Source organism: Sprattus sprattus, assembly GCF_963457725.1.
Source record: "Sprattus sprattus genome assembly, chromosome: 11".
Lineage (NCBI taxonomy): Eukaryota > Metazoa > Chordata > Actinopteri > Clupeiformes > Clupeidae > Sprattus > Sprattus sprattus.
In genome coordinates this window covers 21,632,502-21,660,492 of record NC_137909.1, presented here as the reverse complement: position 1 = coordinate 21,660,492, position 27,991 = coordinate 21,632,502, and the positions used below count along the sequence as shown (strand labels likewise).

Sequence of the window (27,991 nt, the reverse complement as noted above, 5' to 3'; positions counted from 1 at the left end):
CTGTAAAATAAACAAAGTTACTTTTGTATGTGTTGTCTAATGTTCTTCTTCTTTAACTGTGGACAAATACGACACAATATTTTTATACATATATTTTTACATTTACATATAGGCCCATGTTCCTGTTTTGATGGAATGAAGAACCTCTACATTGTTTTGGATGAAAGGTGCTATACAAATAAACTGTATTATTATTATTATTACTTACCTGCTAGCACACACCATTCTAAGCACACCTCTGCTACGCCATTACGCATGCGGCCTAACGTCGTGGTTTTTCCCTTGGCTTCATGTCACTACGAGGTAATCGCTGTCTGTCAGCTGAGTTCCCTGCCTCTATCGGTTATCTCACAGTCCTACACCGCTATCTTTAGTAAGGCTTACCGCGAAGTTGCGCAGGCTCAGACTGCCCACGAACTCTACCTGGAGAGACTGAAAAATCCCTTGTTTTAATTTTTGGTTTTCGCTCGTTTCATGAAAGCGTGGTCTACATTTTAAAATATGGGAAAATGACACGTACATTCTCGCCCTGTTCCGTCTGATGTGACAAGCGTGTTCCAGGATGTTCCTTCGGAAACCCATCGACCGACCTCCCAGGTCCAGGCTTTGTCCCGGGCTACTGTTGTGTATTGTATTAGCTACCGTAGCGGCCAGTGTTCCAGGTAAGGGGCGTTTTATTGCTTAAATAATGTTCCTGTCAGAATTTGAAATGACGGCACTGTTTTAGTTAATTTGACAGTGAAATCGCCGTGGATAGTGAAGTTATGTTTGTTTTGTTGGGGCTGTTAAGATGGAACTTCTAACTTCAGTCACACATCAGTGTTTTAGAGTAGCCTAAACATTTGACAGTTTCAGCAATATCAGCTGAGCATTTTGAATGTTTTTGACAGAAGTAGTGCCTTAAACTGTTGTATTTAAGCGTTAAAGAGTCTACCAACCAAGCGATTTGAAATGCAGTCTTGGTACTATGTTGAGAGGTATCTCAGGCAATTGTAAGAATCAACGAGATCCTGTCTGTAGCAGGTACAAAATCTACACAAATTCGGCCGAGATGGATAATGTAAAGTATAGCCAGTATATTTACAGATCGGATCAACTCAACCAATGCACACATTCACCTGTTAAAGGTTTTGTTCCTTTAAATCCCACAGGTGTAGAGGGAACCGCTCAATAATATGCTTTTAAAGCAAAAACATTACACTGCTGCCTTTGAAACCTTTAATTTTCTGACCAAAGGCGCACCGTGCTATCCCGGTCTCTATTTCAAAACAATATAAATCCCTCCCGTGGAAAAAAAAATCCATTTCTGTTTTCACCTTTATATGTGATATTTGAAACGTAAGAACCTGACCCCAATCCTCTTTCATTTGCCAGTAGGCGACGGCATACTTAAATCAAAGCGAGTAATGTTCAGGAGCAATCAGATGCATCAGTTGTGAAAATGGAAAGGACTGGATGTGTGAAGAGGAACATCGTGTGTGTGTGTGTGTGTGTGTGTGTGTGTGTGTGTGTGTGTGTGTGTGTGTGTGTGTGTGTGTGGTGCGCCTGCCTGTGTGCGTGTGTAGCAGAGATAATCTCCTCCAGCTCTTTATCTCTGAAGCCCGTGGGAGTCCCAACAGCTGGACACTCTATGCCACAATCATTCTAAACTGCCCCCCCTCACACACACACACACACACACACACACACACACACACACACACACACACACAGACACACACACACACACACACACACACACACACACACACACACTCTCACACACACTCTCACGATTCTCTCAGATGGGATGCAAATACGCATAAATATTGCAGTTGCACATATAAAATCACTGCTCTCAAAAACAACACTGTTCATGGAGTGAGTTTCTTATAAGCAAGCTTTTATTCTAGCACCACCAGGTGTTTATTCAAGATGTCTGTTGCCGTCTTGAACAACACGGAAGTTGCGTGTGTGTGTGTGTGTGTGTGTGTTTGTTTTAAACATTTGGAAATTGCCAGGAGTATTTCTTGTGTGGATTGGATGTCAATTCTGATTGTACTTACACAGTATATGTAATGTAAGATGGTATCAGAGATGACATGTCATGAAGGATTAAACTGTATTAGGCCAGCTCTTTCAGTGACCTGTCATAAAATCTGCAGCATCACCCATGTGTATTGCTGAGTTTATATTCAACAGCATTACCTTTGTTTGGAATTATTATTATTATTATCATCATCATTCATTGATTGTTTAAAATTTAAATTTGCATTTTTAATTTGATACTTTAGTTGTTTTCAAATGTTTTGTTAGTCACGTTGGACAAAAGGTTGATACCTTAACCATAACCACTATTTTCACCTTTGCTGTGTAATGATTTGCATACCAATCAGTTTCTGGTGTATTATTATTTCAACATGTCTAGCCACAACACTGTCCATTGAATGCACTTGCCATAGTTTTCCTACACCCATCCTTTGGTTCAAAGACATGGAATGAAAATGAAACGAAACCTAGGTTGTTTGATTATTGGAAAATTCCTAAATTAAATTAGTCAATTCAGCGAAGAGGAGAATAGTGTACACACCAAATGTGTATGCTTAGGGATTTTGGAAGAAGACCACGGATGTGTTGTGGAAGTGCCATTGGCCACCGTTAAAAATATCTGATGGAAAGTGATGTCTTTGTCAAGTGCTAGGATGACTGTGATAAATTATGTAGATTGCACTCAGGGGAAATTGACAAGAACTGATGATTCAGGTTTTCCCACAGATCTGAGGTCAGATATAGCTCAAACTGTATCCCCAGTTGATAAAAAGACCTAGAGGTCACCATTTTCTTGGTTTGTTTTTGAAATAGGATTGAAAACAAAATATGTTTGTTTTAGTGAAAATTAAAAAAAAAAAAAAATGTCCAAATTCAGTATATTTGGAATAAAAAAGTGTGTGAGAAATGTGAGATTCACACAGAAAATGACAGAGGAGGCAGAATGTATGAATATGTCCCGTCAGTGAGAGAGTGAGTGAACAGTCATATGTATTTGCTTTGACCCCCTCTGAGCACGCTTGAGCTCTGAGTCACTGACGCTCTGCTTACAGAGAGCTCCTCTCATGTCAATCCTCTGCAGTAAATCCCACTCAGATACGTGCTTACATAACCACTGGTGGATAAAGGCATCAGGCCCATCGGCATCACATTTTAGGCATTTGCTTTTCAATGACGTCGGCGGTTTTAATTGAATACGTGTGTAACTCTCCTTCCTTACGTCACTTCCCTTGATGCATAACCCTTCCAATCTCTTCATCTCTTGTCTCGTCACCTGAGGGCTGGTAGTGCATGGCCATTAGATGTGGTCTATCCAGCACTAGCACGGCACAATATGGTCAGATAATTTGTTGTGACTGTAAACCAAATGGATCAATTGAATTAGAGCAGGTCAGCACCATATGCCATATGGAACCATATGCCATACAGTATGTGTCCAGGGTTCCATATGGCTTATGGTGCTGACAGGCTCTATTTCAATTTAGTTTACAGTCACAACAAAAAAGTAAAAAAAAAAGTCAGAATTTTGTAGTCACCATTTTAATTTATAGCAGTAAAGCAATGACATCAGTAACTAACCTGGACTAGATATACCTCAAGTTCAAACTGAACGCTACATTTCCCTGAAATGCAAGGATGTGTCCAGCAACTCTACAACAACCAGTGGTGTAGGAACACTAGCACGGCACAATATGGTCAGATCATTTGTTGTGACTGGAAACTAAATGGATCAATTGAATTAGAGCAGGTCAGCACCATATGTCATATGGAACCCTGGACACAGTGTTATTATTTGAAAGTAGGTTTAACTTCTTTAATATGATATCTGAATTTACCATTTGTAGTTGAGGTTTCTGCTCTTCCAGCACTAGAAACGTTTCTGGTGCTTTAGTGACCAACACGAAATGGGCTTTGCAAAGGATGGGGGGAAGTCTGGGAAAGCCTGAGTGGTCTCGTCTCCCTGCATCTCTTTGTGTAAGTGTTTGTCGACTGTGGTCCTTGTAATGAGAGCAGGTTGTGACACTGATTGCTTAGAGCAGTGGGCATGGCGGGGGGAAGGAGCTTCCTGTGTGCTCAATTGTGTGTCTTTGTGCAGTTGCAATGCTCCCATTTTCATGTATTTATATTATATTTATATTAAAGTAACATGGCCTCTTCCTGGTCTTGTGTTTCCTCTTAATCGTTTGACTGGTCTTTATGTACTGTGGTGCTCTTTGTCGTGCGTGTGAGTGAGTGGAACACCCATTAGCCATCAGTATCCTTGTTACCTTATTAACTATTAAATGACTCTTTCCTGAATAACTAACCAAAGACTGGCCAGCAACTGTAGGGCATGTAGTACCCATACTAGTTGTTATTTATTTAATTTGATTTAGCCCGTACTGGATACCATGACTCTGGAAATAAAGTGGAGCCACTGTTGTTATTAGCTAAGCTTTAGCATCTATGTCTTCTGTGATCCTGTCCAACTGTTTTCAGTGCCTAAAGTAAGTCGTAGGAAGGAAGCTCATCTAGAGAGTTCAGATGAAAGGGTGGCAGTGACTCCACCAGTGTCAGTAGCCTATCGTGCCATTATCGTCTTTTTATTACTACACTGAAGAGGACGCTTCCCAGCTCTGTGGTCAGAGTTGCTTGAATGGCCGGACAGTCAAATGTTTTATTACTCACATGACCTAGGTGAAGCAGTCAAATGATACTAGAACTCATACCAGTGTCCGTGGCACTGCACTATCACTAGAAACAATAGGGCCTGTTCTCACACTCATTTCAGGCCAGAGCTGATGTATACAATCTTTGGATTCCAGCCAGATGTGTCATTTAAAGCAGCTGTCCGGACACAGAGTGCATTAAGGATCTTTTTTCGCGTAATGTCTATTCACAAGGGAGAAGTCACCAGAGCCAAGCCTACATCACAGACCAGTCTCATCTCCAACAGAGAGCTTTTTTTTGTCAGTCTGTTTATAGCGTGTACGTCGAAGTCCTCCGCCAATCTCAAACAGAAGCCATTGGCACACTTGAGTGCACTGCATAGTTGCTCCCACTAAGCACACAGCCCAGTAAAAGATGGATAGATAGGAAGGAGAGGCAAGAATGAAGATGTGATACATGAACTATTGAGAGAGAGGAGGGGAGGGAGAGAGAGAGAGAGAAAGGGAGAAAGAGAGAGAGAGAGAAAGGGAGAAAGAGAGAGAGAGATGGAAAGAGACATAGATGGAAAGAATGTGGTTCGACCTGTTTGCGATGCAGACCAGGAGTGGAGACGAGCCCTAGTGCATCTTCTCCATCACCATACCATTTGATGTTACATACTTTTAAAATCCCGTAACTGCTTCCTTGTCTGTTTTTTCCTCATTCTTACCATTGTCTTAGGCGACCAGCCTGTCATTGTGTCTGCACAAGGAAATACAGGTGTTATATTTCAGTTGTTCCCCTGAGAAAATATCTATCTTCACTTTTCCCTTTCGGACTGGAAACCCCCACACACACTCCATTTGCAGTGAAAGCAATACGATGCCTTTCCTACTTAAGGAGTTAAATATTGCCTTTTAGTCAGCATGACTTAATTACAATGCAAGGCGAACAGGGAAACACAGATTCGGTTGCTTTCGGAGAAGGACTGTGGCAAGCACTTTCTGGAAATGCTCGTGTAGTGGTGGCGAGTCATCTCCGGATCCAAACACATTAAGTATTTCTGGAGAAAAAAAAAATATGTGCTTCATCACAGCTATCCCATTCCACCTTACAGCATTACAGAGCTGCACAAAGACGGGACGGTGTGCTGGTCTTCCACTGACCCTGGGTCTGTAGTCGTATGTGTTTAGGTTAATGAGTGGTGGATGCGTGAGAGCTTTTCTTGTGTGCTGGCTCTGGAGACGCCTCTGTTTAAACAGGTGGATTGTAGCCTCCGAGCCTTTCTCTCCATTTCCATGGAGTTTCTCATGGACTCCCGTCTCTAAAAAAGAGCTGGGATTGAAATGTCACCGCGGCTACAGTCATATATTAGTGAATAGCATGGCTGTACCAGTGATTGTATTCCACTTATTTATTTCACCTACACTAAAATGTGTGTTTTACTTTCTTAGTCCTACTGTTATTTCATTTAGACATTAAGATATTACATGTTACATGTTCATGTTCCTCCTGCAATAATCCAAATGGTTATTATTACTTTTGTCCTCAGTTTTGTTGCCAGGCTTTCTTTATCATTGTCTTTTTGAAGTGTAGTGAAGTCTATTGTTAGTGATTACACAAGTATGAACAAGGAAGTAAAGTCTCCATTTATGCACGAGCATGCACGAGCATTCCTCAGTCTGCCTAGCTGCGCATTCTCGATTTGTTGTTTGTTTGTTGTTCCAGTTTTTTTTGCTATGCTATGTGTATTTTTGCTAATAATGTGTCATGTTTAGTACTTATGGCATCATTTGTGTTACTTGAAAGTAACAGTTTGTTTAGTTCATTTGTTTTCAGGATTAGTAGAGGTTGGTAACTCATCATATCATATCATATAATAAAACGCACTGGTGTATTGGCTTGAAGTCATAATACAACACATACAACACCCTGACGCCCTGCAAAATAAGGAGCCGATATGAAGCCGGAACAGTGGACTGATACGCCGAGCAGTGATAAGGCTTTGTGCTTTGGGAAGTGCCTGTGGTGACCTTCTCAGTATACAGCGGCTTTATAGCAGGCCTTACACACTCTTAAGTCTTGTCCTGAGCCTCCGGTTCCTCCAAGGCCAGTTTATAAAGACTTGAGGATTGACCTCCACCTGTTGAGAGAGCATGATTGAACTGTGTGTGTTTGTTCTGCAATATGTGAATTTTAAGTTGATATAGTGGTACTAGCAGGGGAGAAGGGCTCATTGGATTTGAAACATCCACGTGGCATAAGGATACTGGCAGAGCCCTCGGCTCCCAAAGATTAAAACCCACTTCCTTCCCGAGTGGAGAAACAGGAAGCCCTCTAAATGGAACACGCTTGTCAACACTTACTGGACTGCCTGCTCTAGTTTCCATTCTCTCTTCACCCCTATCCAACCAATGCCAATTAGGATGGTTCAGTTTTCTCTCAGAGGATCCCACGACCGTTTTCCTCCCAGGTTATTGAACGCACAGTGCACATATATAAAGGAGTGGAAGTTTGTGTGTGTTTGTGTGCGTGAGACTGTGTGCACTACTTGACCTGCAACTTAAAGTTGGCTGGTATGTGCCTCACTGAGCACAGCAAACAGTGCCACGTAAGTGCGGCTTCCTTGCCGGGTTGGCGCGCAGCTTTCTCTCCACAGCCGCTGGCGTTGCCACCTACTGTTCTCCCTCCCACAGCCTGCTGCAGGTGGTTCCAATGCCATTTTCATGTTCAGTGTCCGATATGCCTCTGTATATCAGACTTACATAAGTCTGTCAGTGGGGCATGGATGGTTGACCTGTTCTGTTTGGTCGCGCAGACATGTCTTGACCTATTTCAGGCTGTCTGTGTAGGTGCTTAATTAAAGGGCACAGCCTATTTTAAGGCCATCTCTCAGGTGGAAGGCAAACAGGTCTGGATAAAAGGGTTTGTGGATAGAAAAATGGTTTTGATGGCCAATAAGCTGAATTTGTAATGCTTTCTTTGTTGAAGATGATTGGGAGGAAAACCTTTTCAGTCTTTGTTTCTTTCTTTTTATTTTCGTATCTCCATATTTCTTTCTTCATTATTTCCTTTTCTGTTTTCTTTATTCTCTCTTCTCTTTTTTCCCCTCTTCATTTGTATTTCCCTTTTATTCCGTTGTTTCAGTAGGGGTAATTCATTGTTTCTGCAGTTGTGACTTCAGCTGCAGCCCTTATGGTCAGGCTCTCATGCCATCGTGTGTCGTGCTCATGATTCACCCAGTCTGAAGCTCACTCTGACAGTAAATGTTTGGCTCTCACGTCAGACCTTGCAGGCACTTCCTGGTAAGTGGCAATCCGGGATGAGATGGCCGTGCGACATTAGCATCATACACTCATCGACGCTGCTATACAGTATTATTAGTAGTAGAGTAGAGATAGACCCATGAGAAGCACAGTGATGGGAGAGAGAGGGGGTTATATTGTTTTTTGTTTATTCTTTTATTGAGGCGTGGTGTTTTATTGTTTTTGGTTTTGTTGTGGTGGAATAAGGCCCCAAGTAAATTGTTAACAAAAAGATTTAATTGTAACAAAACTATGTTTTGGAGCTTTACACCACATGGCAAAAAAAAAAAGGAACAATGCGATAATGATGGGGGAAACGCTACTCCCCCCCCCCACCCTTTTTTGTTAGGTCATAGTTTAAGCGTTACAGCTTGTTGCCTAGAATGTGTTGAACATTAGCTGGATACAATGCATTTGTTGGTGTCTTAGTCACTGGGTCTGTCTGTTGTGTTTGTCTATGCACAGTGGTTTTGAAGAGCATAGTTACTGTCAGTCTCAATGGAGCAACATGTTTGACTTTGATCTGGCTTTTGGCTTGTTGGTCTGCCTCCTCGCCCCTCTCTTTGATCCGGGCAGACTGTCAGATCAAAGATAGATAGAATAAGGACTGAGGCATCACAGGCAGATGGAGAGATGATGAGAGGATGAGGTCAGTGTAGAGGGGAGGGGTGGAGAGGAGGGACAGAACAAATGAACAGCAAAGAGCAGAGATGAAGTAGAACTAGAGTTGAGCGAGTGGGTGTGTGTGTGAGTGTGTTTGTGTGTGTGTGTGTGTGTGTGTGTGGGAGTGAGTGTGTGTGTGTGTGTGTGTGTGTGTGTGTGTGTGTGTGTGTGTGAATGCGTGTGTGCGTGTGTGCGTTTGACTGCAGAGGGCACACTGCACAGTAAGTGTGACCTAGCGAGTGTTCCAAGGCCCGTGAGAAGGGGAGGCTCTGCCAACGGTCCCAACAGCTCTGTGAGCACAGCTTGGGGAGTGTTCTGGAAGAAAATGCCACCCTTGCAGGGACACTCGGTCTTACAGGAGAGAGTGGGCGTCCACAGCGGGGCATTTCAGTGTCACACACACACACACACACACATGCACAAACACACACACACACACACTCACACATGCACACACACACATGCACACATACACACACATATACACGTACACACCCATGCCTACAAACAAAGAAAGGCAAATGTGTCTGCTTGCATAGTGTGTGACGCACAAAACTGTGCACATGTGTGTTTCACTAACTGAAGTGGGCTGCATGCCTTCATGTGATTACCAGTGAATGGAAGGAAATGAAGATGAATCACACACAACCCTTTCATCACTTATCCAGAGGACATAAAAAGTCAAATCCTCGTGGTGAATTCTTCTTTCAAACTTCTAACCAGACTGTAAAAGTCATGGATAACGAGGACCAAAATGAATTGCCGTATGCCAAGACAAAAGTAGCATGAGATGAAATTATGAGTGATTGATGAGGTCATTCATCGTGTGTGTGTGTGTGTGTGTGTGTGTGTGTGTGTGTTTGTGTGTGTGTGTGTGTGTGTGTGTGTGTGTGTGTGTGTGTGTGTGTGTGTGTGTGTGTGTGTGTGTGTGTGTGTGTGTGTGTGTGTGTGTGTGTCTGAGTTTTAGGAAGGGAACTTTAGGACGGAAATAACCCTGCATGGGTGTTTGGTCATTCATCATGAGGCATGTGTATGAGATGGATTGAGAGAAAGAGAGGTAGAGAGAGAATGAGTGAAGAAGGAGAGAGAGAGAGAGAGAGAGAGAGAGAATGAATAGGAGTGCCTTCACTTTAGTGTCTCATTTTTAGACCCCGAGGAGTGCCGTTGCCTGGCAACTTGTCCTTATGAACAACATGAGGTATCTGGGGAAGATTGAAGTGAAGGGAAAAAAAGAAGAATTGGGGAATTACTTTGCAGTTGAACAAGAGATGGAGGAGCACTTCAAAGCCATCAACTGGAGCACCATTAGTTTGGGTCCTCTCATGAGTCTACCTGATCTACCTATATGCTGTGTAACCTTGGCTGCCTCATACGCGGTCTTGAGCACCTCACATGCACTGACCTCTGCCTGAACCCCAACGCTAGTCTATCTCCAGCTTAGTTATCCATCTCTAGGATTAATCCTTCTGCCCGGTGCACCTGTCCCGAAAAAAACAATATGCATGTTCTGTTCTTTAAAGTATATTGATTTTGTGAAGGTCTTTTGGTGACAAATGGATGTCTATTGCAGGGTATTTACAATGAGTGAACCTAACTGTGGCACTTAAGTTTAGGATGCAATGAGAGGAATTACTTTTAGGACAGCATGAAGAAAAACAGACCTTATGAACAACCTTATTGACACGTTACGTGTTTTTGGATATTCTCAATAAACGTATCTTGTTTGTGAAATACTTTTGCGGAAAACCTGAGACATTGCAAAAGTGCTTTATCGTAATATCTCATATGGCATTCAATCAGGTGACTTGGTATCTGATTACCACTGACACTGGATCTCACTCAGCATTTTGTGTTTGCCTGGTTTAGCAACTAAATTGTTCTCTTTTGTAGATGAGATATCTGGTCTTCTGTCTGGCCCGTCTCCTCCTATCCCACAGCGGTGATCACTGAATCTGGACCGCCCTGTCCATCTGCTCTGCTAAGGCAGGTGTCCAGGGCAGGTTCCAGTATAACGATAAAGACAAGAAGTATGACAAATGATTGTGTATTTTATTTTATTGCTGGTGTATATGCAGTTATTTAGTTGGGACTTTGCTATGGTAGAGACTTAACAATGTATATGGAATTAAGTAGTTGCAGTTTTTAGTATTTTTGCAGTATTCCGCATTTTATTTGCAATTTTGGTTCTGCTGCAGAAGCCACGAAACGGCAACACTTTTAATCACTTAAAAACACATATTTCGGAGGAATATCTTTTGGGTGGGATAGTGTAGTGGGATAACGTAAAGTCCACTGGTCAGTGTCATAAAATAAATCCCTTCAGGACGAAACAAGACCCCGACGTGCAACATCCTGTCAGGATTGATTTTTATATACTGACCGCGCACTATACACTTCCCCTTACATCAGTCCTGGGTTGAGATCTAGGTTCTATCTAAATTGCCATGAGTCCATGATTTGAGTATAACCCAAATTGAATGGCTTGGTCTGAATTGACCAAACATGAGTCAAACCTTTGTCAAATAACCCTGGTCCGACCCTGGTTTTTTAGTTTAATAGGAGTACTATTGGGCGCTATGGAGCAAAAGAGTACACAAATCATTACTCGGGTTGCATTTTTCTGTCTCCATCCTTTGATTACCTTGTCTCCTTTATGGGCTATTTCACCCTTTCGGTCAGCATCATTTTCCAAATGCCTGTGATGGATGTTGCCGGTCCTCTCACCCTTTGAGTCATCCTTCCACACTAATGTCCATTAGCGACTTACTCACCAGAGGCACAGATGGTTAAGGATTTATGAAAATTGGATTTCTGCTCTTCAAAAGTGGTGTGTGTGTGTGTTTGTGTGGACTTCAGTTGATGGACCTGTAGGAGTGTTTGTTTAAGAGGACATGTTCTCATCTCATCTTATTACTCACAGGGCTTGAGTTTTTCTGCTATTATGTAGGCCTATTCACCAAAACGGATGTCATAAGCACTTTCCATAATCTGTGTCTGTCTGCGTGCGTGTGTGTGTGTGTGTGTGTGTGTGCGTGCGTGTGAGTACTCCCGTGAAGTACCCTCTCTGGGCCTTGTTGGGGGCTTATGGAGACCCTACCTTAAAGCTTGCAAGAGCGCTAGCAGGCCTTGATTCCCAGCGTAGCAAAGACACCAGTACTTGTGATGTAGATTGTAGATTTTGAAGTATTTCCGGGGCTCAACAGCGCAAGCATTTCACTCACATTTGCGTCTAAAAATAGGTGTGTGCAAGCTGTAAACTGTACTTAAGAGCATGTGTGCGTATAAAAAGTGTCCGAAAATTCAGGCAAAAAGCTGCTGGACCAGTGATATCCTTTGTGTCTGAACAAACACAGCAGATTTGCAGATTTGTTTTTTGGCGTTTAGAACTCAAGAAGTAATTTATCATAGAGGTGTTCTTACTGTTTATAGGGAGGGGAGATAATCGAGTCGCCCCCTGGTGGTCGTGTTCCTAACACTGGGTGAAATGAATGGGATTCTCCATAGAGAATAGAGAGGTTTTTAGAATAAATCAATTTTGGTCCAAAGATTAGTGTAATGTCTTCCATGACAATTGCTTTGATAAACTTTATTGATCATAGTTTATTTCAAACACAATTCAAATGTTGAATATGCTACAGTTAGCAGGGCATGTGCTTTGAGGAAATATCGCTTGAAATTTACAATTAGGTATGCAGTTAGGCAGTTACTGTATACATGGACAACACAGTGTTTTCGGGTAGCAGAAAATAATGCAGTTATCCTTTCCTCGTTTATAGTTGTTGGTAGAACTACTTCTTTCTGCCACACATTGGGTGTTTTCCTAATTTACAGAACAAACTGCCCACACTAGTTCTACAGAGTAGATAGCTGCTATGGCCAAAGCCCCATTGTTAATTCCTTATCTCTTGCATTCCAACATTCTGTTCAGCCCTAGCTTGGTAAAATGACTGAAGAACTTTGCCCAAATGCAGTTGTTTAATTGTACTTAAACAATTTCTAGTACTCTCTGTACTTTCGTCTGCCCACTCATTTGTAACTCTCACAAAAAGACAGTTGATTTGAACATCACAATGAACTCAAATATTTATGGGTAATATGGTCAAAAAACTGAGACAACTTCATAGATGTGCAAATATCCAAAGTTAATTAGGTGTGCAAATATCCACAGTTAATTGATGCTGTAAATAACGAATCACAATAGAATAGAAAGTATAGTCTGCCAGTCACAGCATTTTGCCTCTTATTATGCGTTTACTTCTTACTTCAAAAAACAATGAATTTCCATTATTAGAAGTGATCGGACTACTGAACGATATGAAAGATGTGAATTAGAAGCACAAAACTCATTGCCAATAGCAGCGGTCATTCATTTTATTCAGCGGTCGTTATAAAGAAATATCCGACCTCATCTCACTATACAAATCTCAGCTCAGTCCCAGGAAGTGGGATAGGTGACGGAGGGAATGATTTAAAGGAAGCCAACGTCAGAGAAACGCAGGATGATACTCTGGAGGGGTTGTGTTACAACAGTGACTCACTGGTTCACTAACCCCATTAAACCTTTTAAGACCGAGCCCGCTACTGGGAGGTAACCACACACTTACACAAACACACACACACACACACACACACACACACACACACACACACACACACACACACAATCTCTCTTACTCACTTACACACACACACACACACACACACACACACACACACACACACACACACACACACACACACACACACACACACACACACACACACACACACACACACACATACATGTAACCCATTTTCTCAGTTTCAGTTCCATGGGGCTCTAGACACACACAGGGGAGATACACAGCCGGACTAAAAGAGTCAATAGCAAACACAGATTAGGAAAGGAGTGATTGCATAGAGAGAGATTACAGAAGCGACTGAATAGAGGCCTGCTGATGAAGGAGTGTTAATTTGATAAGTGAGGAATAATATAATCCAGAAACTCTGGTGGCTTGTTCTCTTAATGTGACTTGTACACAGGTCAGTGTTAGCCTGGTGATTGTGTGTGTGTGTGCTTGTGCGTGTGCGTGTGCGTGTGCGTGTGCGTGTGCGTGTGCGTGTGTACGTGTACGTCAGCTTTCCTTTGCTGACTGTAATGTGATAAGTTCAGGTTATGATCCTCTGTGTGCGTGTGTGCGTGTGTGTGTCTGTGTGTGTGTCTGTGTCTGTGTCTGTGTGTCTGTGTGTCTCTTTGTGTGTGTGTGTGTGTGTGTGTGTGTGTGTGTGTGTGTGTGTGTGTGTGTGTGTGTGTGTGTGTGTGTGTGTGTGTGTGTGTGTGTGTGTGTGTGTGTGTGTGTGTGTGTGTGTGTGTGTCTGCCCGTGCTCCTGCTCTCCTCTTACCCTTCGTAGGCTCTCTGCTACATCTTTATCCCATCTCTTTGGGGGACCCATCTCTCTGCACATCAGACTGACCTTAAAGAGGTTGAGTGGACCTCTCTCTCTGCACCTCACTGACAGTAAAGAGGTTGAGTGGACCTCTCTCTCTGCACCTCAGTCTGACAGTAAAGAGGTTGACTTCACCTCTGACTGACTTTATCTCAACTCAATGCATTTGGCTAAATGTTGAGGATCACCACGAGATGATCTTTAAATAGGACAATAACACAAGAAGGTTTTTATGAGCAGCAATAATAGCATATAACAGTTGTGGCTTAATGGTAACAGAATTTCTCTTTCCTTTTTTCCATTTTCCCTTTCCTGTCTCTCTTGCACTTTCTCTTTCTCTCTTGCGCACACTCTGTCTTTCTCTCTCTCTCTCTATCTCTCTCTGTGCTCTGTCTATCTCTGTGCTCTGTCTATCTCTGTGCTCTGTCTATCTCTTTGCTCCATCAGCGAAGCAATGCCCTCGACACATAGACTGTGCCCAGGAGAGGCGGGAATTCTGCCAGCGGGGCTCTTCCCACTGTGGGCCGTGCCTCACGCCGTTCGAGGAGGATGAGGAAGGGCAGTGTGTGGTCCGGAAACACCACCGACCCGGTAGGGTCACTCACGGATAGACACACTCATGGATAGACACACTCACTGATAGACACACTCACGGATAGACAAACTCACACGCATTGCCCATGATCACTTTATGTACGGTTGCTTTAAAGCACTTGTTTCTGCCATTATAATTAGCTTTCTGACATTATATCATACCTACTATGTATAAAGGAGAATGGCTTGTATGTTCTATGGGTTTTGGTAGATGCTTACATGATTTGTACCTATGTCATTACCAAATACATACATATTCACACATAAAATATTGAAGACCAAGTATAACTATTGTTTAGTTTTGGGCACATGTTGAAATTTCCGTATCTTTGAGCAACTTCTGTTAACAGTCAGGGCATAGCACAAAACCATTTCTACTAGGGTGATTTTTTTATGTTTTAATGATGTTATCATGAGTCATGTCAATTCAGAGTAAGACATTCGAGTGAAACTAGAACGTGAATAGATGGTTTGGGCAGTGAACACACATGAACACACACACTCACAGACAAAAGCCTTATTGGGATCGCCCAATTCAGAACAATATAGTATTGTGATGGTGTTTTAGGTAGTAGTCCTGATAATAGTGTTGCTCGGGAGATAAGTTGTTCTGTGGCTTGGGTGTGTGCAGCTGTCATCAGTGATCAGACAGTTGATCCTTTTCTCCTACAAGTCAACGCCCTCATCAGAGAGTGTTGTGTTCGTCTCAGTACATGATGGAGACAGACGGATGGATAGAGAGAGAGAGGGGAAACGAGAGAGATGGATAGAGAAAGAGAGGATAAACGAGAGAGATGGATAGAGAAAGAGAGGGTAAACGAGAGAGATGGATAGAGAAAGAGAGGGGAAATGAGAGAGATGGATAGAGAAAGAGAGGGTAAAAGAGAGAGATGGATAGAGAAAGAGAGGGGAAACGAGAGAGATGGGTAGAAAAAGAGAGGATAAACGAGAGAGATGGATAGAGAAAGAGAGGGGAAACGAGAGATGAATAGACAATGAGAGGATAAACGAGAGAGGTGGATAGAGGAGTCTTTGGCCAGGTGTGCTGCACTGTGGTGGGCTATGGTGGGCTAGCGTTGGTGTTTGGAGGCTGATAAACACAGCCTAAAATCATCCCCTTCAGCCCCTGTCAAGAGTGTTGGACAGAGTAACTAATCCCTTAGAGATGAAGGAGGGAGAAACAGAAGCAGTGGAGAGGAAAGAAGAGAAAGAACAGAGGAAAGAAGAGAAAGAACAGAGAAAAGAAGAGAAAGAACAGAGAAAAGAAGAGAAAGAACAGAGGAAAGAAGTGAAGGAACAGAGGAAAGAAGAGAAAGAACAGAGGAAAGAAGAGAAAGAACAGAGGAAAGAAGTGAAGGAACCGAGGAAAGAAGTGAAGGAACAGAGGAAAGAAGAGAAAGAACAGAGGAAAGAAGTGAAGGAACAGAGGAAAGAAGAGAAAGGTTGAAGGCTTAGTTTTCCTCCTTCCCTCCTTTTCTTCTCCCTCCCCAGCTTTGACGCTCTGTCTCTCGACCAGGGAGAGATCTCGCCACCAGAAAGGATGGGGCATCTGCAGCAATCTGATCTAGAGCTGATTTTTTAATCCTGCGCACACACACACACACACACACTCAGACAAACACACACACTCACTCAAACACATAAACACACACATACTCAGACAAACACACACGCACATACACACACACAAACTCAGACATACACACTCAAACACCCACACACATACACACACACACTCTCTATCTCTCTCTCTCACACAAACTCAGACACAATCATACTCAAACACACACACAAACCCAGACACACACACTCAAACACATACACACACACATATACTCTCTCACACACACACACACACACACACACACACACACACACAAACACACACACTCACACTCACACAAACACACACATGCACACAAACACAAACATGCACACAAACACAAACACACACACACACACATACACTCTCTCTCACATACACACACAGACACATGGCACTTCACAAATGTAATCAGACTGAGAGTGCTAGTCCATGTTTCTGTGTGGCCACACATGTGCAATGATTAATCCATCAATCTCTCTCTCTCTCTCTCTCTCTCACTTTCCTCCCTCTCTCTCTCTCGTGTCTTCTTTTCTCTCTCACTCCTCTCAGCCCATGTTTTATTGTCTGAGCAGACAGCATGGTTGTATAGACATAAAATATGTGTCTGCAGCAATACCTCAGCCCTTCACTGGCACACCATGTAGTTCCCGTGGTGAATGTTATTTCATATTACTTACTGGATTTGGAGTTGGATTTATGTCTCCTAAATCAGTTGGTGTTGGTGTTAGTGGTGTTGGTGTTAGTTAGGTGTTGGTCTTGGTGGTGCCCTGTGTGTCAGAAGTTGTGCCTTACACCTTGCGGTTGCCTGCACTTGCTTGAAAATCACCCTTCTACATGCTGTCTGGGTTGAATATCTTTCGCTTAATTCTTTTTTTTGGTTAAATTACTCTTTGCTCTAGCTACCTATCTGGACAGCCATTAGCAACCAGGCACCCTTCCTCCATGTTCACAGCCAGCATGTTGATGTGGCAGCAGCTTCCTCTTGTGGTGGAATTGCACACTTATGGCCAAAATGAAGAGGGGCCATGACATTGGTGTGTGTGCCTGTGTGTGTGTGTGTCTGTCTGTCTGTGCCTGTCTGTCTGTCTGTCTGTCTGTCTCTGTCTGTCTGTCTGTCTGTCTGTCTGTCTGTCTGTCTGTCTGTCTGTCTGTCTGTCTGTCTGTCTGTCTGTCTGTCTGTCTGTCTGTGTCTGTGTGCGTGCGCATGTGTGTGATACTGCTGATGTAACTGATGTTATGACCTCTCTTTGTCTCCGGGTCTTTTACTTGTATGAATCACAAACACTGTCCATGGTGACTCCCTGCTTCTATTATATAGGACATGGCGATATTAAAGCACAAGGCAGAATAATCTCCTTTAGCAACTAACAATTACATGACAACTACTATTTACACTGTAGCTGTGTGTGTATGTGTGTGTGTGTGTGTCTGTTTGTGATATGTACTTTGGATATTGATGCAGGTGAAGATGAAGATAAATATTTAACACAAAGTACCAGTAATTCCTGTTCGTTTCCTCTCGTATTTACCTGTGTCAGGTGACATTCAAATTAAGCTGCACAATGCCATCAATGTCTGTGTGTGTGTGTGTGTGTGTGTGTGTGTGTGTGTGTGTGCACTGCAAAAAGTGAAATCTTAGCATGATAAAATATCTTTAATCAAGGCAATATATGCTTGTTTTTTGTCTGACAAGTTATTTCTTCTTACAGGCATTTTTTGTGTTAGAACATTTCACTTACTTCAAGCGTTTCTGTCCTACATTTTCTTAATAAGGGTTTATTACTTGTTACTGAGATTTTATTATTGGTTCTGAGCATGTTAATGCTTGAAACTAGAATAGCATTATTATAAGGCAGTTTTATCCCCACTGACAAGTACAAAACTGCTTTGTCAAAGTCAGAATTTCTTATTTCAAGCATTTTATCATTCTCATCTCTACATATACTGTATATTACATACATACTGTATATAAAGCACAGCAATTATGTATTCATGTAGACAAAATACTATACAGTGCAAAGACAGTATTTAACTATGCTAAACTTTTGCTTTAAGAACAGACATTATCATCCTTAAGCAGGATCAAGTGAGTGAGCACATCTCATTTGCAATGTAACGGTTGCCATTACATTAACTGGCCATACAAATGCCATGTGATATCTGGGGACCACACTACGAGTCATTTGAACTGTTGTGCAATTCTTTTACATCCCCAAGGTGTTATTTTACTTGGACCCAAGTTTGGCTCTTGCTGCTGATTGTGTAATAAGAGGTATAATCAACCAGCTTCTCAGCAACCAACTCAGTGGCCTGTGCAAAGTGTGGGACCACGACTTGATTAGCCATGATGTTTCGACCAAAATATATCATCTTGAAATGGTGGATATTGAAAACAAAACACCCTACGATCAACAACAAATGTTTAAAAATAAAAAATGATTAAGAATTATTTTCTCAATATGTAGAAAAATGTTCTTATATTCAGCAAATGCTAGTAACATCATCTTGAAATGAGTGTACATGATAGGCAATTTTTCTTAAAATAAGCCAAACTACACTCAAAACAAGTATATTTGCCTAGATACCAAAAAAAATATAAGAATTATTTTCTCAAAATGAAGGAAAATGTGCTTATATTGAGCAAATGCTTGCAGCGTCATCTTGAAATGAGTCTACATGCTAGGAAATTTTTCTTGAAATAAGTCAAACTACACTCAAAAAAAGTAAATTTGCCTCGATACCAAAAAAAATATAAGAATTCTTTTCTCAAAATGTAGAAAAAGTTGCTTATATTCTGCAAATGCAGGTACTATCATCTTGAAATGAGTCTAGATGCTAGGCAATTTTTCTTAAAATAAGCCAAACTACACTCAAAACAAGTATATTTGCCTAGATACCAAAAAAATATAAGAATTTTTGTCTCAAAATGGAGAAAAATGTGCCTGTATTCAGCAAATGCTAGTAGCATCATCTTGAAATGAGTCTGCATGCTAGAACATTTTTCTTGAAATTAGTCAAACTACACTCAAAACAAGTATATTTGCCTAGATACCCAAAAAATATAAGAATTATTTTCTCAAAATGTAGAAAAAGTTGCTTATATTCTGCAAATGCAGGTACTATCATCTTGAAATGAGTCAACATGCAAGGCAATTTTTCTTAAAACAAGTCAAACTACACTCAAAACAAGTATATTTGCCTAGATACCAAAACAAATATAAGAATGATTTTCTCAAAATGAAGAAAAAGTTGCTTATATTCTGCAAATGCAGGTACTATCATCTTGAAATGAGTCTATATGCTAGGCAATTTATCTTGAAATCAGTACAGCTACACTTAAAACAAGTACATTTGCCTAGATACCAAAAATATTTCAGAATTATTATCTCAATATAGAGGGGAAGGTGCTTATATTCAGCAAATGCTAGCAACATGCTTTTGAAATGAGTATGCAGGCTGGGCAATTCATCTTGAAATCAGTCAAGCTACACTAAAATCAAGAGCATTGGCCTAGATGCCAAAAATATTTAAGAATTATTATCTCAATATAGAGGGGAAGGTGCTTATATTCAGCAAATGCTAGCAACATGCTTTTGAAATGAGTGTGCATGCTAGGCAATTCATCTTGAAATCAGTCAAGCTACACTAAAAACAAGAACATTGGCCTAGATGCCAAAAATATTTAAGAATTATTATCTCAATATAGAGGGGAAGGTGCTTATATTCAGCAAATGCTAGCAACATGCTTTTGAAATGAGTGTGCATGCTAGGCAATTCATCTTGAAATCAGTCAAGCTACACTATAAACAAGAACATTGGCCTAGATGCCAAAAATATTTAGGAATTATTATCTCAATATTGAGGGAAAGGTGCTTATATTCAGAAAATGCTAGCAACATCCTTTTGAAATGAGTCTGCATGCTAGGCAATTTATCTTGAAATCAGTAAAGCTACACTAAAAACAAGTACATTTGCCTAGATAATGTAAGAAATATTTTCTCAATATCTAGGACAAATATTTTTTTAAGCTTAATTTTGGGGCTTTTTGCCTTTAATCGGATAGGACAGTAGAGAGAGACAGGAAGCTAGCTGGGGGGAGAGATTGAGAAACGACTGCAAGTCGGCCTCGAACCTGATCTCTTCCCTGTGTCCCCATCAGACCCATTCATGGTGCAGGGTTGCTGCCGCTTGCACCACAGCTCCAACCTTAAAGCAGTCATCTCTTGAGGATATTGTTATTTGTTTTGGAGAGTTTTTAAGTCAATGCATATGTGCAATTGATCATTGAGATAATAGAGATTGTGCAGATAGCATTTGCAGCTGTTTATACCATAGCAACCGTGTCTAGGTTGAAGTTACTAATAAAAAAATATTTGAAGCATTCTTTGTGCTATCTGCAAAATCTATATTATTTCAATGATCAATTGAACATTTGCATTGACTTCAAATCTCTCCAAAAAAAATGCCAATATCCTCAACAGATGAATGTTTTAGGGAAGGAGCTGTGGCACACGCAGTAGCAACCCTGCACCATGAATGGGTCTGATGGGGCTACAGGTAAGAGTTCAGGTTCGAGTCCAACTTGCGGTAATTTCTCAATCCCTCCCTCCAGCTAGCATCCTGTATCGCACTACTGTCCTATCTGATTACATGCACAAAAGCCCAAAAATGAAGCTAATAAATGAAATAGCTGAATTTAAGCAAATTGTCCTAGATATTGAGAAAATAATTATTTTGGTATCTAGGCAAATGTACTTGTTTTAAGTATAGCTTTACTGATTTCAAGATACATTGTCTAACATACAGCCTTATTCCAAGATGATGGTGCTATTATTTGCTGAATATAGGCACATTTTTCTACTTTTCGAGAAAATAATTCTTAATTTTTTTAGTTTTAAGGCAAATGCACTTGTTCTTAGAGAAGCTGAACTGATTTCAAGATAAACTGCCCAGCATATAGCCTCAATTCAAGATGATGTTGCTATCATTTGCTGAATACAGACAAATTTTTCTACATTTCGAGAAAAGAATTCTTAATTTTTTTAGTTTTTAGGCAAATGCACTTGTTTTTAGAGAAGCTGAACTTATTTCAAGATGATGTTGCTATCATTTGCTGAATACAGACAAATTCTTCTACATTTCGAGAAAATAATTCTTAATTTTTTTTAGTTTTTAGGCAAATGCACTTGTTTTTAGAGAAGCTGAACTTATTTCAAGTTAAATTGCCTAGCATATAGCCTCAATTCAAGATGATGTTGATATCATTTGCTGAATACAGACACATTTTTCTACATTTCGAGAAAATAATTCTTATATTTTTTAGTTTTTAGGCAAATGCACTTGATTTTAGAGAAGCTGAACTTATTTCAAGATGATGTTCCTATAATTTGCTGAATACAGACAAATTCTTCTACATTTCGAGAAAAGAATTCTTAATTTTTTTTGTTTTTAGGCAAATGCACTTGTTTTTAGAGAAGCTGAACTTATTTCAAGCTAAATTGCCTAGCATATAGCCTCAATTCAAGATGATGTTGCTGTCATTTGCTGAATACAAGCACATTTTTCTACATTTCGAGGAAATAATTCTTATTTTTTTTTAATTTAGGCATATATACTTGTTTTAGGTGTAGTTGTACTGATTTCGAGATAAATTGGCTTATATAGCCTCATTTCAAGAGTATGGTGCTAACATTTGGCAAATTTCATCACAATTTCCTACATTTTGAGAAAATAATTCTTAGTCTGGCCACACTAGTTTGAAGATATATTTGGGATCTTTGAGGCTAGCTATTTTAACTTGTTTTTGAAACTCTTAGTAAGCCAAATCTTCCTGTTCTGTTGGCAGATAATTTAGCTTATTTTAAGCAATATTTGCATCATTTTATTACTATTTTTTCTTGTTTTTGAAAGCTCATTTTTTGCAGTGTGTGTGTGTGTGTGTGTGTGTGTGTGTGTGTGTGTTCAATGCCATCAGTGCCCATGTGTGTCCATGTGATCACTCGAAGGTTATGTTACATATTATGTGGTGTATCCGGTGATGTGAATGCTTTTCCCACTGTCACCAGAGGAGGGCAGAATGAGTCAGAGAGAGCACACATGTTGCACACTATTTTAGACCAGATTCAGTTGACTTGTCTGTCTTCATCCCCTCTAGCACATAAGTGCTTTATGACTTGAACTTCTAACTCCTGTGGCATAGTTTGTATGTATAATCACTGTTATTATGATGATGGAAAGATCATAGTTTTTTTTTAACCTTTATTTTTTATCACTATGACAACCTTTATGGTCCATTGAATCACTGGGTTTCAGAACCCTTCTCAATGCTAACCATCAATAATAATTCTACTTGGCTGACCTCCACTCTTGTCACCTTGTCTTTGGTATGTTTTCAACCACCCCCACAAGCAACACATTCTCCTGCTGTGGGTCCATCACCATTGTGATGTTGCAGTTTCCCAATTCACACCTTTGATTAAGAAACTCAAAAGCACAATTGCTAAACTGGTTTCAACTCGCCCAGACACTAGCAGGACTTCCTGGAAGACCCCTCTCCCCTTCCCTCTCCCTCTCCCTCTCCCTCTCCCTCTCCCCTTCCCTCTCCCTCTCCCCATCCCTCTGCAGATGGTGTGGCCTATCTCCTCAGACTCCTGCTGTGGGGTCACTATACAGTGGAGGATTACTTATAGGTGGGGGGTTCAGAGTTGAGACAAAGCCCCCTCAGTGAAAGTGCCGTCACATCATCTCTGGGCTGCTGTAGCAGGCAGATGGCCGTCCTTCTGGAGCAAGAACCAACACAGTTTAAATCACGCCCACTGCACCGGTCAGCGGTCTTCGTGTGGGTTAATGAAAAACGTATCAGGCTCACACCTTCCAAATCGGACACTTTGGAAGTGATGGTTGGATAGATGGTGTTGAGCGCTCGTGCTGTAGCTAAATGGAATTGGAGGAAGTGGTCACATTTCAGAAGACTCAAAACATTTCTTCACACTTCCTTTCTCATGATTTTGATCGCGTGGTTGGGTGGTGACTGTGATGCAGTACTCTTCTGATGAGTTGGGTTCATGTAGATGTGCTTGCCAAATGAAATTGGGTATCACACACTCTGAATCTGCACAGATCGATGTGACTCTTCTTTTTGGTTTAGGTTACCTAGTGGTGCTCAGCTTTCTCTCTCTCTCTCTGTGTGTGTGTGTGTGTGTGTGTGTGCGAGTGTGTGTGTGTGTGTGTGTGTGTGTGTGTGTGTGTGTGTGTGTGTGTGTGTGTGTGCGCGCGTGGGTGTGTGTGTGTGCGCTGATCACTCAAGCTCCCTGTGGAGCTCCCTGCCTTGGCCACACACACACTCCTAGTCATGGTTGCTACGGGGAGGTCTTTCGTAGTCCTGGAATGTGTGTTGCTGTCTGGCTGTCAGTGTTGTTAAACCATACACCTCCACTGTTGTCCCCTTTCAAAACGCCCACAAACAAATACACCCTCTGGCACACTCTCAATCACAAGATGACTGCAGCAGACACACACACTGTCTCTCATACACAGACACACACACACAGGCACAGATACTCTCTCTCTCTCTCTCTCTCTCTCACTCAAACAAAGTTTTACTCTATCAAATTTGATCAGATTTAAAACACTACTGCGTGTATTTTTGTGGCAAAATGCTACTCTCAATAAAACAAAACCGAATCCCTCTAGATGCCCTTTAAGCTGTTGATAGCAATAGACACCCGTTGTTTCGCAAATAATTCCTTAGCAAAACTCAGAGCGCAGTGCCTTTAAAATACTCTTCCCCTTTCTCGTTTTTTTGCAGACACCTCTTTTTCGGACTTGGATGAAGAAATTGACTTCCTGTCCTCTGTCATTGCCAAACAGCAGGAGACAAAAGACAAACAATCAGGTTGGTGAGCATTGCCACTGCCACAGACAGTTATGTACAATGAGTTAAGGAGAAAATATTAGGCTGTTACTATGTTGATATTATTTGCCAGTGGTTGCTTATCAGTAATTAAGAGGTTTATGGTTGAACATGCAACTACTAAAAGATTTTATTTTCACTGTCATTGTTTTATTTATTTCTGTTTGTCCTACCACACATCTTTCTTTACCCACCGCCTTTACTTCTCTCTCTCTCAAACACATGTACACACACACACACACACACACACACACACACACACACACACACACACACACACACACACACACACACACACAGTTCAGTCACCTCAGGTGACGCCCAGGTCTCGGGCAGACGGAGGCTCCCAGCAGCGTGCCCTAACCCAGCAGACCACCACGCCTAACTCCTCCACCCCGACACACCCCACCCCCAAACCCCCACAGCCCCTTACCCAGGTGGGCCGCCGAGGACCTGACGCCGTGCCCTACCCCTCCAAGGACACCCTCCTCGTCAGTAAGTGTGATGGGTTGTGCAAATTAGTTCTTCCTCATTTGGAATTTCCTTTGTATTTCATTAACCCAAACCGAAATGTTGCATTTCTACCTAATATGAATAATACATAGTGGAAATATAGTATATTATTAAGTAGTAAAGATATAATAAAATACATACAATCAAATCTCACTGGCAGTAGAAATGCTCTTACAGGAAGACCAGCACACAGTCAGTTTTAAGATCTGGAGAGGCAGCTTGGGCTCATTGTTCAGATGCTTAGGCAGAAGAACATCTGGGGAACTAACCATAGGACTTAGTTCTCTCCTGAGTAGAGGAGAAGGCCTTTCTGTGTGCTGATCTGAACTAACCTTAGGACTTAGTTCTCTGTAGAGTAGACGAGAAGGCCTTTCTGTGTGCTGATCTGAACTAACCTTAGGACTTAGTTCTCTGTAGAGTAGAGGAGAAGGCCTTTCTGTGTGCTGATCTGAACTAACCTTAGGACTTAGTTCTCTGTAGAGTAGACGAGAAGGCCTTTCTGTGTGCTGATCTGAAATGCGGAGGGTGCATCGGAGGGTGCATCGGACTCACTGTTCTTGATTTCAGAGGGGAAAAGAGCTCCTCTCCTCTGGGGTGTCGGGGCCTGCAATGCCATTGTCATCCTCTTTGTCTCTCTTCTTACTAAGCCTCTCAGAGAGCCTTTGTGTGCCATCTTCTCTGATGTGGTCTCTTTCTCTCCCTCCCTCTCTCTCTCTTTCTCTCTCTCTTTCTTTCGTTATTTCTTTCTCTCTCTCTCTCTTTTTTTCTCTCTCTCTCTCTCTCTCTCTCTGTCTTGATATAGTTATAATCTCCATCTGCATCATTGTTGGAACAATATCTCTGATCTTTGCGACAGTCTTCTGGATAAAGTGAGTGGACCGGGTTTCCGTGAAAACGCACACACGCACGCACACACACACACACATGGATTTGATACATTTAAGCTTGAGGCAATGTCTAAACCATCAGAAATGCCTGATATGTGTACACAAATATTTTATGAACACAACCAATGCATTTTCCCTACGAAAATATGAACCCATTATTATTATTATTATTATTATTAATAATAATAATAATAATAATAATAATAATAATAATAATAATAAAGATTCACTTTTCTGTTTTGATGTTTTAAGTCATTAGTACAAGACGCACATTTGTGTTGAACAAGGTTAAAGCATGCACCTTACACAGACACAAACCAGACGATAAGGGAATGTTGTCGCACTCCCCTCAGGCTGCAAAGAGAGTCTCGGCTGACGAAGAAGGTGGACTACCCCGCATTTGGGGCAGCAGGCCCAGTGAAGATGACCTCTGCCAATGGAACTTCGGTATGTCCACACCATGTAGCACAAATGGCTACTCACTACACCTTCATTAGCACTCAGAACAGACTTCCCCTTTACGCATCAAAGGGTGACCTATTTGTTAACACAGTGCACTACTCAGTGTGAACTATTTTATATGGAACACAATGACTTAAACAAGTTGATGAAATTGACTGTTAGGCCATAATTACTTTATAAGCCCAACAAAAAAAAATAAAGCATATTGGTGTAACCTAAATCGGAGGGCTGTGTGGATGACAGACTGTCGCACAAGCTGTATGTGTTTGAGATGCTCAATACCTCTACACGCAGGACTCTTCTCCCATTCAGTGCAGAGCCTCACTCAGTCTACAGTGTCACTGTGTGTTTAATGTGTAATCATCAGGACGTTTTCTAAACGATGGCAGAAATGTGTTCTTAAACATGCAGTTGTAAAAAAAATATTCTCTGCTCGTTAAAAGAAGTCTTATCTTGAGGTGATATGCCTTACAGCAGACAGTATTGCACGTGACCATAGCACTGATACCCAGGCTTTGTGTAACTGAGAATGAAGTGGGCTGTTTGTTGAGAAACGTTCAGGATAATGTGGCTTTATGTTCAAACCCCCTCATCTTGGTCTGAGGAGAAGACTGCATACCTGTATGACTGCATGTCCATGACAATCAAATAATACTTGATCAAATCTGTCCATTTCTTTCTCTCTCTCTCTCTGTCTGCCACCCTCTCTCCCTCTCTCTTTCTCTCTCCGCCTCTCTCTCTCTCTCTCTTTCTGTGTCTACCACCCTCTCTCCCTCTCTCTTTCTCTCTCCGCCTCTCTCTCTCTCTCTTTCTGTGTCTGCCACCCTCTCTCCCTCTCTCTGTCTCTCTCTCTGCCTCTATCTCTCTCTGTCTGTATCTCTGTCTCTGTCTGTCTGTCTGTCCCCGTCTCCCCCCCCCCCCTCTTTCTCGCTCTCCGTGTGTCTCTCTCTGTCTCTCTCTGCCTCTCTGTCTCTCTCTCACTCTTACTCTCTACCTCTCCCTCCCTCTCTCTGTCTCTCTCTTACTCCCCCCCCCCCTATCTCTCTCTCTCGGTGCAGCAGTCTGGGGATAAGGCTTTAGCTCAGAGTGCCCAGATGTACCACTACCAGCATCAGAAGCAGCAGATGCTTTCATTGGGAAAGTGAGTCTTAATGACACACACACACAAACAGACAAAGACACACACACACACACACAAACAGACACACACACACATTCGTACACACACACACAGACACTATGTGAGGGGATATGTGTGATGAGTTTGATTTTAGTCATTTCCTGTTTCTATCTAAGTCAGCAACAGCCACCATCACCCTCCTTCATCTTCTCAGACATCACATGTGACACACAACCACATGAGGTTTAGTTGGAGGTTTTGCAGTCCTTGCTCTCAAGCAAGGATGTGGTGGGGATGACGTTAAAAGCAGGCTCAGCAATGTGAATGGGAAATTAGATAAAAGTGATTTACGTGTTCTGGTGTGCTGATGTTGCAGTCCTAATATGTGTGTGTGTGTGTGTGTGTGTGTGTGTGTGTGTGTGTGTGTGTGTGTGTGTGTGTGTGAATAGACATAGGGGCAATCCCAAATTGTCAGAGGATGGGGCTCAATCTGATGAGGAGAATGAGGAAGGGAACTTCACTGTCTATGAGTGTCCAGGACTAGCACCGGTAAGAATGTACACCAATGCTCGGCCTCTGAAGCACCAGGAGTGTTAAAAGGGTATTTAAAACCCAATGGAGACATTGTCTCAGACATACCCACATCTCATCTGTAATAGATTTGCAGATCTTCTGTTAAACATGCCTTTCCAAAAACATGCATACTCGTGACGTGACGTGGGTGTTGTTTTGGGGTCTTTCATTTTTTACCAGACTGGAGAGATGGAGGTGAAGAACCCGCTGTTTGATGACTCCACTCTAAACCAGCCGAGGAATCACAAGTGACCTGGATACACACACACACAC

At 41.7% G+C, this 27,991-nt stretch overlaps 1 protein-coding gene across 1 annotated transcript; it reads left to right on the top strand.

The window, feature by feature from the left end:
* Positions 1-562: 562 nt before the first annotated feature.
* On the top strand, positions 563-27,970 carry npdc1a (neural proliferation, differentiation and control, 1a; the record flags this gene model as incomplete). Its single annotated transcript, XM_080847352.1, has 9 exons — positions 563-662; positions 14,499-14,642; positions 24,059-24,145; positions 24,464-24,658; positions 25,479-25,545; positions 25,917-26,010; positions 27,084-27,166; positions 27,595-27,694; positions 27,899-27,970. The coding sequence occupies 9 exons, from the start codon at positions 563-565 to the stop codon at positions 27,968-27,970; spliced, it is 942 nt and encodes a 313-aa protein (XP_080703478.1).
* Between the last annotated feature and the right edge of the window lie 21 nt (positions 27,971-27,991).